The sequence below is a fragment of the Oncorhynchus masou genome, chromosome 27 (assembly GCF_036934945.1).
Source record: "Oncorhynchus masou masou isolate Uvic2021 chromosome 27, UVic_Omas_1.1, whole genome shotgun sequence".
Classification (NCBI taxonomy): domain Eukaryota; kingdom Metazoa; phylum Chordata; class Actinopteri; order Salmoniformes; family Salmonidae; genus Oncorhynchus; species Oncorhynchus masou.
Genome location: NC_088238.1, coordinates 30,971,439 through 30,986,699, shown reverse-complemented (window position 1 = coordinate 30,986,699; position 15,261 = coordinate 30,971,439). Strand labels below are relative to the sequence as shown.

The 15,261-nt window shown below is 43.6% G+C and overlaps 1 protein-coding gene across 4 annotated transcripts in view; it reads right to left on the bottom strand.

The window, feature by feature from the left end:
* The window catches only part of LOC135515992 (dedicator of cytokinesis protein 4-like), a 137,720-nt gene extending 125,126 nt beyond the window's left edge, over positions 1-12,594 (bottom strand). For all 4 annotated transcript variants that reach the window (XM_064939909.1, XM_064939913.1, XM_064939912.1 and 1 more), the window contains exon 1: positions 12,418-12,594. In XM_064939909.1, the coding sequence (XP_064795981.1) occupies positions 12,418-12,454 (37 nt within the window). In that variant the 5' untranslated portion in view covers positions 12,455-12,594. The remainder of the gene's footprint in view (positions 1-12,417) is intronic.
* Positions 12,595-15,261: the final 2,667 nt, after the last annotated feature.

Here is a 15,261-nt window from a genome sequence, read left to right as displayed (position 1 = left end):
TGTTGTGCATACAGTATCTCTTCCCTCTCCTGCTGCATTGACTATAGCCCCAGGTCTCCATCTGTCATCACATGAACACTTTGCATTAAGGTCCCACACAAAAGCTTTCACAGCGGGACTGCCACAGTCCTTTCCAGCCCACTCGCCCACACAAAGGGTATACATTACGCAGACTTTTTGCTGAACTGCACTTTGCCGCAGACACTTAGGACTAAATGTTCGCCCCTGAGGGGAAGTGAAGGAGTCAAATAAAGGGACCAGGTGGAGATGAAAAGGAATGAGAGAGAGGAAAGGAGTCGTGGGGTTAAGGGCTTGTGGGCAAAGCGGGCCACTTCACTAGCAGCCGTCCCACTGCATTTGGTTTCAGTGGCCCATCGGTCGGGAAGTGAAGTGTAAGAGACACCAGCCCTAGGAATGACTCCAGTCTGAGGTTCGTTTGAACTGGACTGTAACCTGTCTGACAGATATGCAATATCATAACAGGCCGGACTATGGCAGCTTCTTCTTGGTGTAGTTACCTTGTGAAAAAAAGTGCCATGTTCGATTCTTCATCAGATATCCACAGTACAGAGATGTGATCTAGACTACACCCTCACTCCACGTACTGTATAAACTTGAAATGCCAGACCAGAGGCAACTCGGTACAGAATTTACTAATACTGGAGGCCAGGGATGTCAGTCTGGGTCAGCCACTGCTGAATAAGTTACTTCTTACTCAATAAGTTACTTCTTACTCATAAAAGAAAATATTCAGCAAACAACTTCAATCCACTCTTGCTTTGAAATTAATAGGTCATGGTTGAGTAACACAAAGACTGTTAAATGACAAGGATACAAAAGCTGCCTAATGAATAAATCGAAGGAATCCTCACAGCCAGTAAAAAGGCCAGGAAACAAAGGGGCATCCCAGAATGCTTTGCAATGCCAACCTTTGGTGTTGATGCTGAAAGAATGCAAAAAAAAGGCCCCATTCAATCAATGATGAGAAGGAGGAGGAAGAGAAGACACAGCGTCCCCAGACAAACAACTTGAGAGAGAACCGGGTTATTATTATTCAGGAAAAGCCTAACAGAATTCTGGTTTCCGCCTTAATGGTTTAAAGGCTTTCTGTTTAGTTGGATAAACATGCAGACAGAAAAAAAACTCCAAAAGACAGGTTAAGTAGGAGACTAAGTGGAGTGGGTAACAGTCGGCGGTATAGTCAACTCAATAAATTAAGCACAGACTCTTTTAGGCAAAACCTCTACCACCCAGTGGCAATATCAATACTTTTCGGGATGGTAAAACGTTTTCAGCTTAAACCTAAATGACTAAAACCAGACAAAGTATTGAGAAAAGATAAAAGATAGAGCAATAGATTTTTTTTAATAAGATCATCTTTGAGAACTAACAATCCCCAAAATAAAAACTAGGCAGTCGGAGAGAATCTGAAATTCCCAAAATGGCATGGAACACCCATTGAGGATTGGAGGAATCTGGCGCCGACGGAGATGTCATCTGACTACCTCTTACGAAACTTTGCAGTATTTCATTTTTTTAATGTATTATTTTTTACATTATTAGCTCAGGAAATGTTTTGTGTAATTACATACAGCCGGGAAGAACTATCAGAGCGGCGATAACTTACCAGAACTAACATCATTACGACCAGGAATACGACTTCCCCGAAGCAGATCCCTTGTTTGCTCTCCCCAGGGATATTAAACGGATTCCAGAGGCCGACCCAAAACCTCGCCGGTGGAGGAGAGGCACTCAGAGCGGCCTGCTGGTTTGACTTAGGAGGCGTGCACACCACCCATCGCTTCCGAGTATATTACTTGCTGATGTTCAGTCTTTCGATAACAAAGTTGAGGAGCTCAGGGCAAGGATTTCTTTCCAGAAAGACATCAGGGCCTGTAACACACTTTGTTTCACGGAAACATGTCTCTCTGTCTATTCTATCGAAATCAATCCAGACAGAGGGATTCTCAGTTCATCGCACAGACAGGAATAAATATCTCTTCCGGGAAGCAGAAGGACAGAGGTGTGTTTCATGATTATCGACTCATTGTTTAACGATTCATTGCAAATTTGAGGACTAGGCTGCCGAAGTTCTATCAACATATTGACTGTACTCGCGTGGGTAAAACACTCGACCACAGCTAACAAACCGACATGCTTACAAGGCCCTCCCCCGCCCTCTTTTCGGGGCAAATCTGACCATGACTCCATTTTGCTCTTCCCTTCATATAGGCAGAAACTCAAACAGGAAGTACCCGTGCTAAGGACTATTCAACAATGGGCTGACCAATCGCAATCCACACTTAAGGATTGTTTTGATCACATGGACTGGGATATGTTCTGGGTATCTTGCGAAAATAATTTGGATTAATACACTGAGACAGTTTTTCATAAAGTGTATAGATGTCGGACTCACTGTGAATATTAAAACCTACCCTAACCAGAAACAGTGAATAGATGGTATCATTCGCACAAAACTGAAAGTGCGAACCACCACATTTAACCATGGCAAGGTGACTGGGAATATGGCAGAATACACTGTTATTCTATTCTGGTCTCTTCGAAGCAACTGGGAATATTGAATATGTCACGCCCTGACCTTAGAGATCCTTTTCATTCTCTATTTGGTTAAGTCAAGGTGTGACTAGGGTGGGCAATCTATGTTTTCTATTTCTTTGTTGGCCTTGTATGGTTTCCAATCAGAGGCAGCTGTCTATCGTTGTCTCTGATTGGGGATCATATTTAGCCAGCCTTTTCCCACCTGTTGTTTGTGGGATCTTGTTTTTGTGTAGCTGCCTGTGAGCAGCCCAGAACGTCATGTTGCGTTCTGTATTGTTTTTGGTGAGTTGCATATTTATTAAACATGTGGAACTCTAAGTACGCTGCGCCTGGATCCGATCCTTCCATCAACGAGTGTGACAGAACAACCTATGTAGATTGTTAAGTACCATGTGTGTAGCCTACTCACTTTAAGGAGAACGAAGCCATTTCAACCAGCGCACCAGGATAAAATGATTTTCAATTCGTCTAAATACCCACTCAGCTTTTCGCTGGGTGAAAAACAGGCATGGACCAACAGTGAATTACAATAAAACCCCTTTGAATGTCAAACTAACATAAAGTTAAACTGGCTTGTCTGTGGATGTCCAAGACAGGATATAAAGGACCTGAGGGAGGATGTGCGTTTGGTTTGTGGTTGTGTGTGTGTGTGTTGAGCCAGACCCTGAACCAGGCAGGGCAAGGAAACAGATCACACATACACACACACACACACACTAGAGGTCGACCAATTAATCGGAATGGCCGGTTAATTAGGGCCGATTTCAAGTTTTCATAACAATCGGAAATCTGTATTTTTGGGCGCCGATTTAAATAAAAAAACATATATTTTATTTTTACACCTTTATTTAATCTTTATTCAACTTGGCAAGTCAGTTAAGAACACATTCTTATTTTCAATAATGGCCTAGAAACGGTGGGTTAACTGCCTCGTTCAGGGGCAGAATGACAGATTTTCACCTTGTCGGCTCGGGGATCCAATCTTGCATCCTTACAGTTAACTAGTCCAACGCGACCTGCCTCTCTCTCGTTGCACTCCACAAGGAGACTGCCTGTTACGCAAATACAGTAAGCCAAGGTAAGTTGCTAGCTAGCATTAAACGTATCTTATAAAAAACAATCAATCATAATCACTACGACTGAGCATACAAGCATAGAAGTATCTATGCATCTGACTGAGCGGTGGAAGGCAGAAGCAGGTGCGTAAACATTGATTCAAACAGCACGCTCGTGCGTTTTGCCAGCAGCTCTTCGTTGTGCGTCAAGCATTGCGCTGTTTATGACTTCAAGCCTATCAACTCCCGAGATGAGGCTGGTGTAACCGAAGTGAAATGGCTGGCTAGTTAGCGCACGCTACTCGCTCTGAGCCTTGGGGTGGTTGGTTCCCTTATTCTGCATGGGTAACGCTGCTTCGATGTGGTCGCTGTTGTTGTTGTGTTGCTGGTTCGAGCCCAGGGAGGAGCGAGGAGAGGGACGGAAGCTATACTGTTACACTGGCAATACTAAAATGACTATAAGAACATCCAATAGTCAACGGTTAATTAAATACAAATGGTATAGAGGGAAAACGCGCTCCAGCAGGTATATCTCACTGGTCACCCCCAAAGCCAATTTCTCCTTTGGTCGTCTTTCCCATGACTGAAACGAATTGCAAAAATCTCTGAAGCTGGAGACTCACATCTCCCTCACTAGCTTTAAGCACCAGCTGTCAGAGCAGCTTAAAGATCACTGCACCCGTACATAGCTCATCTGTAAACAGCCCATCTATCTACCTACCTCATCCCCATACTCGTATTTATTTATTTTGCTCCTTTGCACCCCAGTATCTCTACCTGCACATTCATCTTCTGCCGATCTACCATTCCAGTGTTTAATTTCTATATTGTAATTACTTCGCCACCATGGCCTATTTATTTCCTTAACTTACCTCATTTGCACTCACTGTATATAGATTGTTTGTTTTCTTTTGTTCTACTGTATTATTGACTGTATGTTTAGTTTATTCCATGTTTAACTCTGTGTTGTTGTATGTGTCGATTTGCTACGCTTTATCTTGGCCACAGTTGCAAATGAGAACTTGTTCTCAACTAGCCTACCTGGTTAAATAAAGGTGAAATTAAAATAAATAAAAAATATAAAAAATAGTCCTATAATTCCTTTAAATTAAAAATTTTACAAATTTTTAAAAATAGTCCTATAATTCCTTTAAATTAAAAATTGTAAAAAATGTCAAAATAGTCCTATAATTCCTATAATAACTACAACCTAAAACTTACCTGGGAATATTGAAAGAACCACCAGCTTTCATATGTTTTCATGTTCTGAGCAAGGAACTGAAACGTTAGCTTTCTTACATAGCACATATTGCACTTTTACTTTCTCCTCCAACACTTTGTTTTTGCATTATTTAAACCAAATTGAACATGTTTCATTATTTACTTGAGGCTAAATTGATTTTATTTTATTGATGTATTATATTAAGTTAAAATAAGTGTTCATTCAGTATTGTTGTAATTGTCTTTATCACAAATACATAAAAAAAATAATAATAAATCGGCCGATGAATAAGTATCGACTTTTCTGATCCCCCAATAATCGGTATCGGCATTGAAAAATCATATTCGGTCGACCTCTAACACACACACACACACACACTGACAGGTAAGATGATGCTTTACAGCAGCCAAGGTCAAACCATCATCTGCCCAGCCGCATCGAGCTGATTCATGTGGTGTGTGTGTGTGCTTGCAAGTGACGTGAATGGAAAACTAACACAGTATATTGTGTGTTGTGTGAATTGATCTAATGGAATGGAAATCTAACACCTCACCAGCAGCTCAGGTAGTATCAAGTCAAACACTGGCAGCCAAATATATTTATTCATATTGTATGTGCGACAGGGAGAGGGAAGAGTTTTAAATCAGCAGGGTAAAATAATAGTTGTGATGCTTAGAGAGAGAGAGAGACATCATTATCACTCACATGAAAGAGTGATGAGAGCTGGGCAAGCAGAACAGCCTAGAGTACAATCATACCACGACGATGGATCATACTTTCTGCTTTTCCGAGCCAGAGCAGCATTCAAACATCACCCTTCAACAACACAGACAAAACAGGAGCCAAGGACATGGAGAGCCAGGGAAACATTAAAGCCATCTGGCCTGCTACGTTGTACTTTACCAACACAAAACACAACCCAGAAAGAGAGAGTTTGTGCGTCGCAAATGGTATCCTAGGGGACCCATAGGGTTCTGGTCAAAAGTAGTGCACTACATAGGGAATAGGGTGTAATTTAATTGGGACACAGACAGAGACAGTGTTCTATACGCTTTGATTACAACCAACTGTGGTGGTAGTGATCTCTATCTCTTTCATGTAGATGAACACCTAAATTAATTGTGGCCAGGCACCAGCTCAGTGGTGGGGTTCTGTACTCAACGGAAGCCTTTGTGTGTCTTGTGATAGAAGCAGCAACATGCTCCATGCCCAGATATGATCCATATTAATTTGGGGAGCCGAATGGGGAGATGGGAACATACTGTAGGTAAATGCATAGAGATAGTGGAAGAGGTAGACACGACACAGAGAGCCAGTGAGGTTTTACTACTTTACCATCCTCAGTCGCTCTGTCTGTTTCTCTGCCCTAGAGAGACCACAACAACATTACGGAAGTATCTGGGGAGGAGGAAGAATGGACAAACAGAAGGATTGAAAGAGACAAAAGAGAGGGAGCGAAATAGACAAATGGGAGGAGAGCAGGTAAAAAAAGACAGATGGAAAGACGGATATGGAGAGCAGTGGGTAAAGAGAGAAAATAACAAAGAGAGAGAGAGACAGAGAGAACCACCCGACAGACAAATCAACAGACAGAGAGAACCACCCGACAGACAAATCAACAGACAGAGAGAACCACCCGACAGACAAATCAACAGACAGAGAGAACCACCCGACAGACAGATCAACAGACAGAGAGAACCACCCGACAGACAGATCAACAGACAGAGAGAACCACCCGACAGACAGATTAACAGACAGAGAGAACCACCCGACAGACAAATCAACAGACAGAGAGAACCACCCGACAGACAAATCAACAGACAGAGAGAACCACCCGACAGACAGATCAACAGACAGAGAGAGGAAGAGAAAAGATAGACAGGCAGAATAAAGAGAGAGAGAGTAGGGGAGAGAGAGAGACAGAGAGAACCACCCGACAGACAAATCAACAGACAGAGAGAACCACCCGACAGACAGATCAACAGACAGAGAGAGGAAGAGAAAAGATAGACAGGCAGAATAAAAGAGTGAGAGAGTAGGAGAGAGAGAGAGAGAGAGAGAGAGAGAGAGAGAGAGAGAGAGAGAGAGAGAGAGAGATAAGAAGATATGGGGGAGAGTAACCTTCAATCTCTGCAAACAGCCCACTCCCTGCCCACTCCTGACACTGACATGTTTTCTGCCTGCCAAGAGGAGAGAGCCTTCTCGCTGGCCTCGAACACAACCAGGACCATCACTGCATAGAAAGGCCTGGTTCAACCTTCGTACGACCAACCACAACAACCCATTTTATTAGGCATTCATAATGTATTAACACCTCTAACACAAGCATCACCGCACATAAAAGCCTGGTTCAACCACAACAATGACAATTCATTATAAAGCATTAATAATGCATGAATAACATACCTCTTATTGTTCCTTTTAATAACTGAGAACAAGAGGTTGTCAGACGGTGACTGGTGTGTTGTGTGGGTCACAGAGTCTCAATGGCTGCTGCGACCCAAATGGTACCATATTCCCTTTATAGTGCACATAGCGCTCTAGTCAACAGTATTGCACTTTAAAGGGAATAAGGTGCCATTTTGAGACACAAGCAGAGCCCATGATCAATACAGCAAAACTGAAATTACACAGCCATTGGACACTATATAACTCAACACCCCTGGAAATCAATTTCTTAGGGAATCTGTTCTTTTTTTGCCCCTTTAAAAATGAACATGTGCACCAAAAACTCAAAACGCATCAATAGTTCCTTTCACACATCAATCCCAATGATTGTCGTCTATGAATATAGCATTCGTTTCTGACAACGCTGGTGACAGCCTGTCACTACTTTAGTCCCCCCCCCACCCCACCCCCACCTCCGCTGTCGCAGTGTTGATGAGCACGACCTGGGAATTCATAATAGAACACGCCCCATTAACCTCTTACTGGGTTCACAGATTGGTATCAGGGAAACCACGGTGACCATACAGTAGATAGACCTCTGGAATAGGAAGGCTCCTTCATTACAATGTACCTACAGTAGGATTTATATCAGTATGGTTTAAATATAGGGTCCAGTTCAATAAGTAGGCTCTATAGGCCTGAAAGGAATACATGAAATCACTCAGAGGGGAAGCAATTTCTACAGAACAATGAATAGGCTAATATCACCCCTTTTTTAAAACCCTGGCTTTTAAATATATCTATTTCACAGCACTGTCCTTTAAATATATCTATTTTACAGTAGTGTCATTTTAATGTACATTAAGTAATACATTAATAGGACATACATGCATATACTATGTACAGTATGTAGCTATAGTGATGCCCTCTCAGTCCAGTTGTTAGGCTGCGTTGCCACAGGGGGTGAAAAGGTCAACATGCTGATTTTGTAAGAAATAAGACCCGGAAAGTAGCAGTGTTTTTTTCTGTGTGTTTTTATATAATAAAATGGGTTGGAGTGACGTTTCTTGTATTTTCAACTGAAAGTAAATAGAGCTGCAGTAATGGGATAGCACAAACAGGCTAAAAGCAGCATTTTTCAATCCAGTCTAGTATTCACCAACCATATTAAATTGATAAGGTGTTGTGCATGATTGTCATTGTAAATAAACACAAAAATATTTTGTTGGAGCGGAGGAATAAAATATACATGGCTAGTTGCCCCTGTCTACCTATAACACCAGCTCTGCTAACATGTCAGAGGTTTAGCTCCCTCTTTCCCTCCCTTTCCCCATCCCTCTCCCTTCCTTCTCCCCCCCCCTCTCTCTCTGATCCCACTGTGCCTGTCTAATTCACCAGGGAGTTCCAATATTGACTAGGGCAACTCCCTCCAGCGATCATCATCCCTAAATGATTGCCTGTGTTGGCCCGGCCGCAGCTAGTAGATGAAGCCTAATGGATGAAGACAGCAGAGGGGAGCGGATGAAGAAGCAATTACAAGCTGGGGTGGCGTTGTGGGGCCACGCCTCCCTGTGCCCCGGGGCAGTGTTCATTAAGGAGGCAGGGGGGTGTAATATAATGAAGGAATGGGACCACAGGCCCCGTTCACCCTGCCAAACAACCTGCTAATCCCACGGGGGTAGGGGGTGTTGGGTAGGGTGGGTACGTCCAACAATAAGGCCTCCTGACACACGTCGCCAGGCAGGGCCCGCCACCCACCCCTCGGCCCAGTGACATCCCCCCAGAGGGGGGCAGGCGACAGCAGCCAGGGGAGAAGGACAGCCCCAGGCCTGACACAGACCCCCACTACATAGCAGGCCTCAAACTCCTCCACTCTACTACATGCATTGCACAAGGGCCAGGGCCATTCAAGGGCAGCACTTCACTACCCAACCGCTCCATTCTGTTATTCTATCATTCGCTTGAGGGTGTTTATATGGTGAGGATTATTTATGTGTTTCCATAGGCTGCTGTGGGTAAAACATTGAGATTACAAAAGTAAACACCAGGCCGTGGTTATATGCTAAATATAAAGTATTTTGTTTGAATGCTCGCCGGAAAATTATATTCAATGCACACACTCACACGATCTGACGCAGCTCATTAAATTATGATGAGCAATGACATGCTTGATTGGCTGCAATATCAGTCTTAACGAGGAGAGAAAGGCCCCTTCTCTTCCTGTTAATCATCATTTAAGACCATGTGCAGCAAATACAATCTCCCGAAACCGAGGCAATGTTCCCTCTCCAAGGCTGTGAAGCTACATTGGTAGCTGTTGTGTGTTTAATTGATGGTGGATAATCCACTGAAAATTCCAGGATTCCAGCATTCAAAAGGAACCAGATGCAGTGGATTTTTCCAAAGGTGGGAATTCCAGTGAAAATATTCCCCACATTCAGTTCTACTATTCCATTCGTCTACCATCCTTTCTCAATGTACACATTTTTATTCAAATTCCCACCTCATGTTTAACTGAAATACATTCCAACCCTCTTTGATATGAACATCTCTCCTCTTGGCAGAATGCAACGCCACCGTAGACTCAATGTCCATTAGGAATCCAATTTTACAGCACCCCTGCTTATGGTTACAAACCTGTAGTCACTTAAATGGTGTACTAATAGGAGTCTTAATGCTGTACTGTCTTCCTCTGCTGGACTCTATTCATATTTCATCAATGGTAGATAGATAGAGGGCGCTCCTCCTCCTTGGCTCTCCTCCCATGCATAAGGCAAATCAACATCAAAGCCCAATACCTCCCAATTAAAAGCTGGAATTCTAAATTTCACTCTGTGGCGAGAGATCAAATGGTTCGCACCAAGGATCCAAAAACCTCAACCCATTTTGGGAAGCCAGCCCTGGTTTAAAGGGGGTTAAAATGTTCACTGACAGGACCTCAAGGATATCACATTTGCAGTGCATACTATATCAATCATATTCAAATACAGCCGGCTACTATATCAATGCCACTGGAACATCAAAGACCTAATGGACATCCATACATCTTGAGACTAAAGACCCCGGGGGTGAAACGGTTAAAACCAGGGTTTTGAAGACAGCTGTTTCACTGAAACATGAATATTCTCAAATAACATTCTGTGTTGATCACAGAGGGTAATTAGCTGGTTGGGCGTCATATAGCTGTAGAATAGCTATGTGTTCCACGCGCCGGGATCCTAAATGTATGTTTACCTCAACTATCTGTTTCAGTAGAAGGTAAACACAGTAAAACCTCTTCAATGGAAGGAGCACCCTGTGTACCGATAGGCAGAAGGAATTTATAAACAAAGGGAGCGAGTCTTGATGATGAAAACACATGGTCTTCTCTGAACTCCACAGATGTCTCCACTTAACCTACATAGCAGCCCAAAGCATCCAAACAAACAACCAACGATCAACTACAGTACTTCTTCATAGCTCTATGTCTTCATCCATCAAACATCTCTCGACATCCTTAACATATATCCAAATGTCATTTGCTGTATGCTGCTTTTGCACTCTTTTGTCCATTTTCAAACAATGTGTGCATAAGCTTGACCTGAGTTACAAAACATGAACAAATCACTACATTTACTCAACGTCGTGTTGTTGGTTCTTTGTCCACTTAAAGACAACAGCGGGCTTATGACCAGAGTTGCACAAGAAGGAAACAGTCTCTCTTCTCCAGAATCACCACCGTCATAGGGAGGAAGTCCCATACTACCCGACCACAGGCTCTAAATCTGAGCTAATTAAAAGAGTCCTATTGAAAATAGGATCAAGACTGCTTAATCCACTTAAAGCCTCACTTGCAATTTAAGACAATGAAGGCATTTAAGCACTGAGAATACATTGAATGTTATACAACCCTCCTCCCCACCTGTCTCCATGGACTGAACTTAGAAAGAGGTTGAAATTGTGAAATGAGGCAATGCATCGAACCGCAAGTGCCGGGTTCTAACTTCAGTCTTTAAATTATACAGTACCAAAGGCTTCTTAGCTCAGTTGTGACAGGGAGGGAAGAAAAACATGCACACACCACCGGGGTAAAAAGAGCAGGGCCAGTTAGTGACCAAAAACCAATTGTAACAGATACAGGGGCAGAGGCCAGTTTCTGGTTCAGTGAATCACTGTGTTCCAATGATTTCAGGTCAAGACAAGGTAGGCCTTCAGGCACCTAGAGGTGTGACTGATAGGCCTACATAACACAATATGGCAATATTTCTGCAATGGTGAGATTTCAAGCAGTTAGGGGATGAATAAAGCATCCCAAACATGCACTCCTTCAACCAATAAATATGCTTTGCAACACTGTTTTTGGTCAATAAGGGAACGCATCTCAATAGGATGTTTTGACAGAATGTGGGCGCACAGTGAATCTCCCCCACTTCGATTTGATATTATAGCACTATTTTTGAATCCCATAGCATATATTTCACTCGCATTGTGTTTGCTTCACTTCAACGTTTTATCTGTGGTGATGACACCCATGCCGCTCAGAACAATGCACACTAGGAGGTCAGCTTCACTCCCTATTTTCACTGAGAGAGACTAGATAAACAAGGTTGAAGGTTCAGTGGAATTTCCGAATACCAAAAACACAAACAATGTTCCATTCGAACGTTTTTTTTGTTTGTTTTTTAAATGTGTCGACACTTTATTTTATTTTCAATGAGGAGTAAACACAATACACGCATATAAAGTGCTAAATAAATGCTTTGCACAAGAGTATCGTATTTTGTTTGCTTCCATTCATGTATCAGACAATGTAACAACAACCAACAAAGCGATTAAGCGGGCACAGAGTGCAAAGAGATGCACTGATCACGGAGGTTCCATTGCCCCGAGTCATGCTTGGTGCGTTCATTTTTATAGCTGTAAAACCATAATGTATTCATAGCCTATAGCCTACAAATGCATGGAAAGAGCAAAGACTCGTGAAATGCGTGGAAGTGGTGGTGCCTATGAAATAAGCACGCGTTAGTAACCGTTAGTAAACTACTAGATAAAAGACAAGTGGTCGTCGTTATGTTGATAGTGTGTAACAAAATGAAACAGCAGCATATTCCCTATTAGATTGAAACTAATTACATTTTTTTGGTGTAAACGAGAGCGTCGCATTTTTAAAACATATATAACCAATAAACTAAAACATATAACCAATAAACTTACCGACGCCGTATTTCTCGTGTTCTGTAGGTATCCACATATTTACGATTGGTACATTAAAGTAATTTGTGAGAACAGCAGCTCAATGCAGATATTTCGTGCTGTATAACGCATTCTAGGCTATTGAATTCCTTTCCTCCGCTCTGAAGTCATTGTTCAGATTGCAGGAGAGAGAGTGGCTACTGTATCTTCATAGTGGATTGAGAGGAGAAGGAGCTTTGCATTGTGGGGTTTGTAGTAAAACCAAATGACGTAAACAAACTGAGAGAAAAAAAAGGACTCAGAGTCCCACAAAGCCATAATGAATACATGGATGAAATAGAGTACCACATTATGAGTCATAATACCCATAAAACCTAGCAGTCAAACAGGGAAATGTTTCCAATTGTTTTTCCACCATTCATTTTTCCCATAGTGGATTTTAGGGTGCGCTCGTAAATTCCCTCTGGAGCACTCTCGTCAGAGTGTGCCAGAGCGCAGAATAACAAAAAAAGCATAATTCAATTGTAGCCAGCAGCACAGTTGCAGTCACCAACGCTCTGGATAACATGAAAACAGCCTAACCAGCTCTTCTAGGGTGAGAAAATGGTCAGAGTGAAGTGTTCTGCCATTTATGTCTGGAAGTAGCTAGCAAGCTAGCCAACTTTAACCAGTTAGCTAGGGTGCTTGACTGCCATTGTGAGGTCAGAACAGTAGGATCAGCGAAACGCTCTGAATTTATGAACGGACAATCTGACAACACTCTGAATTTATGAACGCCCAGATCACACAGAACGCTCTCTGGCACTCCAGAGTGAATTTACAAATGCACCCTTAGAAAAATGTAAAATAAGGGCTGTGTTTCCTGTAGGCTTACCCTGGTGTGATGTTTTGATGACCGTGCAAATCTCGCTTGGACAAGGTGACTTTTATCAATATATTCACCTGTATTTACCACCCAAAATTGAAATGCTAATTAGCTGCTAACGTGGCTATCATAAAGAACACTAAATGTCATGATGTTCTGGATGAAACTTCCGAATTGAGGCAAAGGTAAGAATCTCTTCATTAACTATCTAACGTTAGCTAAATGTAGTAAATAATAAATTGGCAACATTTATTTTAATGGACAATTCTGTGAAATGTCTTGTGCAAGTTTTAAATTGACACAGTGCCTGTTTGTAAAGGTGTTAGCTCGAAATGACATGCAGGAGCTTGCAGGGATTTGTAGTTTTGCATGATGTCTACTGTGATGCTAATTAGCATTTAGAATCTGAGAGTAAATAGTGACAAACATATTAATTAAAGTCACCTTGTCCGACCGGGATTTAGATATTTATCAAAACTTCATGCCAGGGTAAGCCTACACGAAACACAGCCCTTAGTTGAAGTGTTTCTAAAATCCCCTAGGGGGGAAATTAATGGTGGATAAATGATTGGAACCGTTTCCCTGTTTGACCGCTAGGTTTTATGGGTATTATGACACCTCCACTGTGAGGCTCTATGAATACATACATGAACGCTTTGCTATTCTTGAGTTGTGGAATACTGCCTTGTCATTGGATCGGTAGATGTGAGCCTGATGCAGTAGGCGAGTGTCACGAGTCCGACTGAGGGTGGTTTCCCTTCCCGGTCGGGTGGCGCTCGGTGATCGTCGTCACCGGCCTATTAGCTGCCACTGATTGTCTTTTCTCCCCTTCCTTGTATGTTTATTGGTAGCACCTGTGTGTATGATTAGTTTGTCTTTATTAGAAAGCCGGCCCGCCTGGTTGTTGTGCGGGATTATTCTTTGTAACCTTCTGCTCTGTATCAGAGGAACGTGTTAGTTCCTAGTCGTGCCTGGGATTTTTACTTCAGCTGGAGCTATTCCTGGCCACCGTCAGACCTACTCCCTCGGGAGCGGAGAGGGTGAGTGTCCTCATCTCCTGCCTCACGGGTCGTGCTCTGGAGTGGGCGAATGCAGTCTGGAATGGCCCAGACTCAGCACGGGAGCACTACCCAGAGTTTTCCCGCCGCTTCCGTGCCGTGTTTGATCACCCTCCAGACAGCCGAGCGGTGGGAGAACGACTTTTCCATCTCAGGCAGGAGAGGAGGTGCGCCCAGGATTACGCGCTGGAGTTCCGGACCTTGGCAGCAGGATCTGGGTGGAACGACAGGGCCCTTTTTGACCACTACAGGTGTAGTCTCTGGGAGGACGTCCGCAGGGAGTTAGCGTGTCGGGACACCGCTCTGTCACTGGATGAGCTGATAGACATGTCTATTCGACTGGACAATCTGCTGGCTGCCCGCGGGCGTTCGGAGAGGGTCCTGTGCGTTCCACCACCCAGCCCCTCCGCTCCCATTCCGATGGAGTTGGGAGGGGCTGTGCCGAGGGGTACCCGAGGAGGAGGCTTTCCCTGCACCAACTGTGGTCGGAGAGGACACACGTCTGATTGGTGCTGGGGGGGTCCGTCTGGGAGTAGAGATGGCAGGCGGAACGCTTCTCGATCACCCCAGGTGAGTCAGCATCAAACTCACCCAGAACCCCTTGTTGGCCACCTGTTTGTCTTAACTTTTTTCCTTCACTTTTTTCCCTCTTCCCAGCATAGGGCGCTAGTCGATTCAGGCGCAGCTGGGAACTTTATGGATCGTGGACTCGCCCTTAAGTTAGGGGTTCCGCTTGTGCCGATAGATTCTCCCTTTCCCGTGCACTCCCTAGATGGCCGGCCATTAGGGTCAGGTGTGGTCAGGGAGACCACGGTCCCACTGGACATGGTGACGCAGGGGAATCATAGGGAGCGCATCAGTCTTTTTATTATTGATTCGCCTGCGTTTCCAGTGGTGCTGGGGATTCCCTGGCTGGCCCGGCACAATCCTAAAATTTTGTGG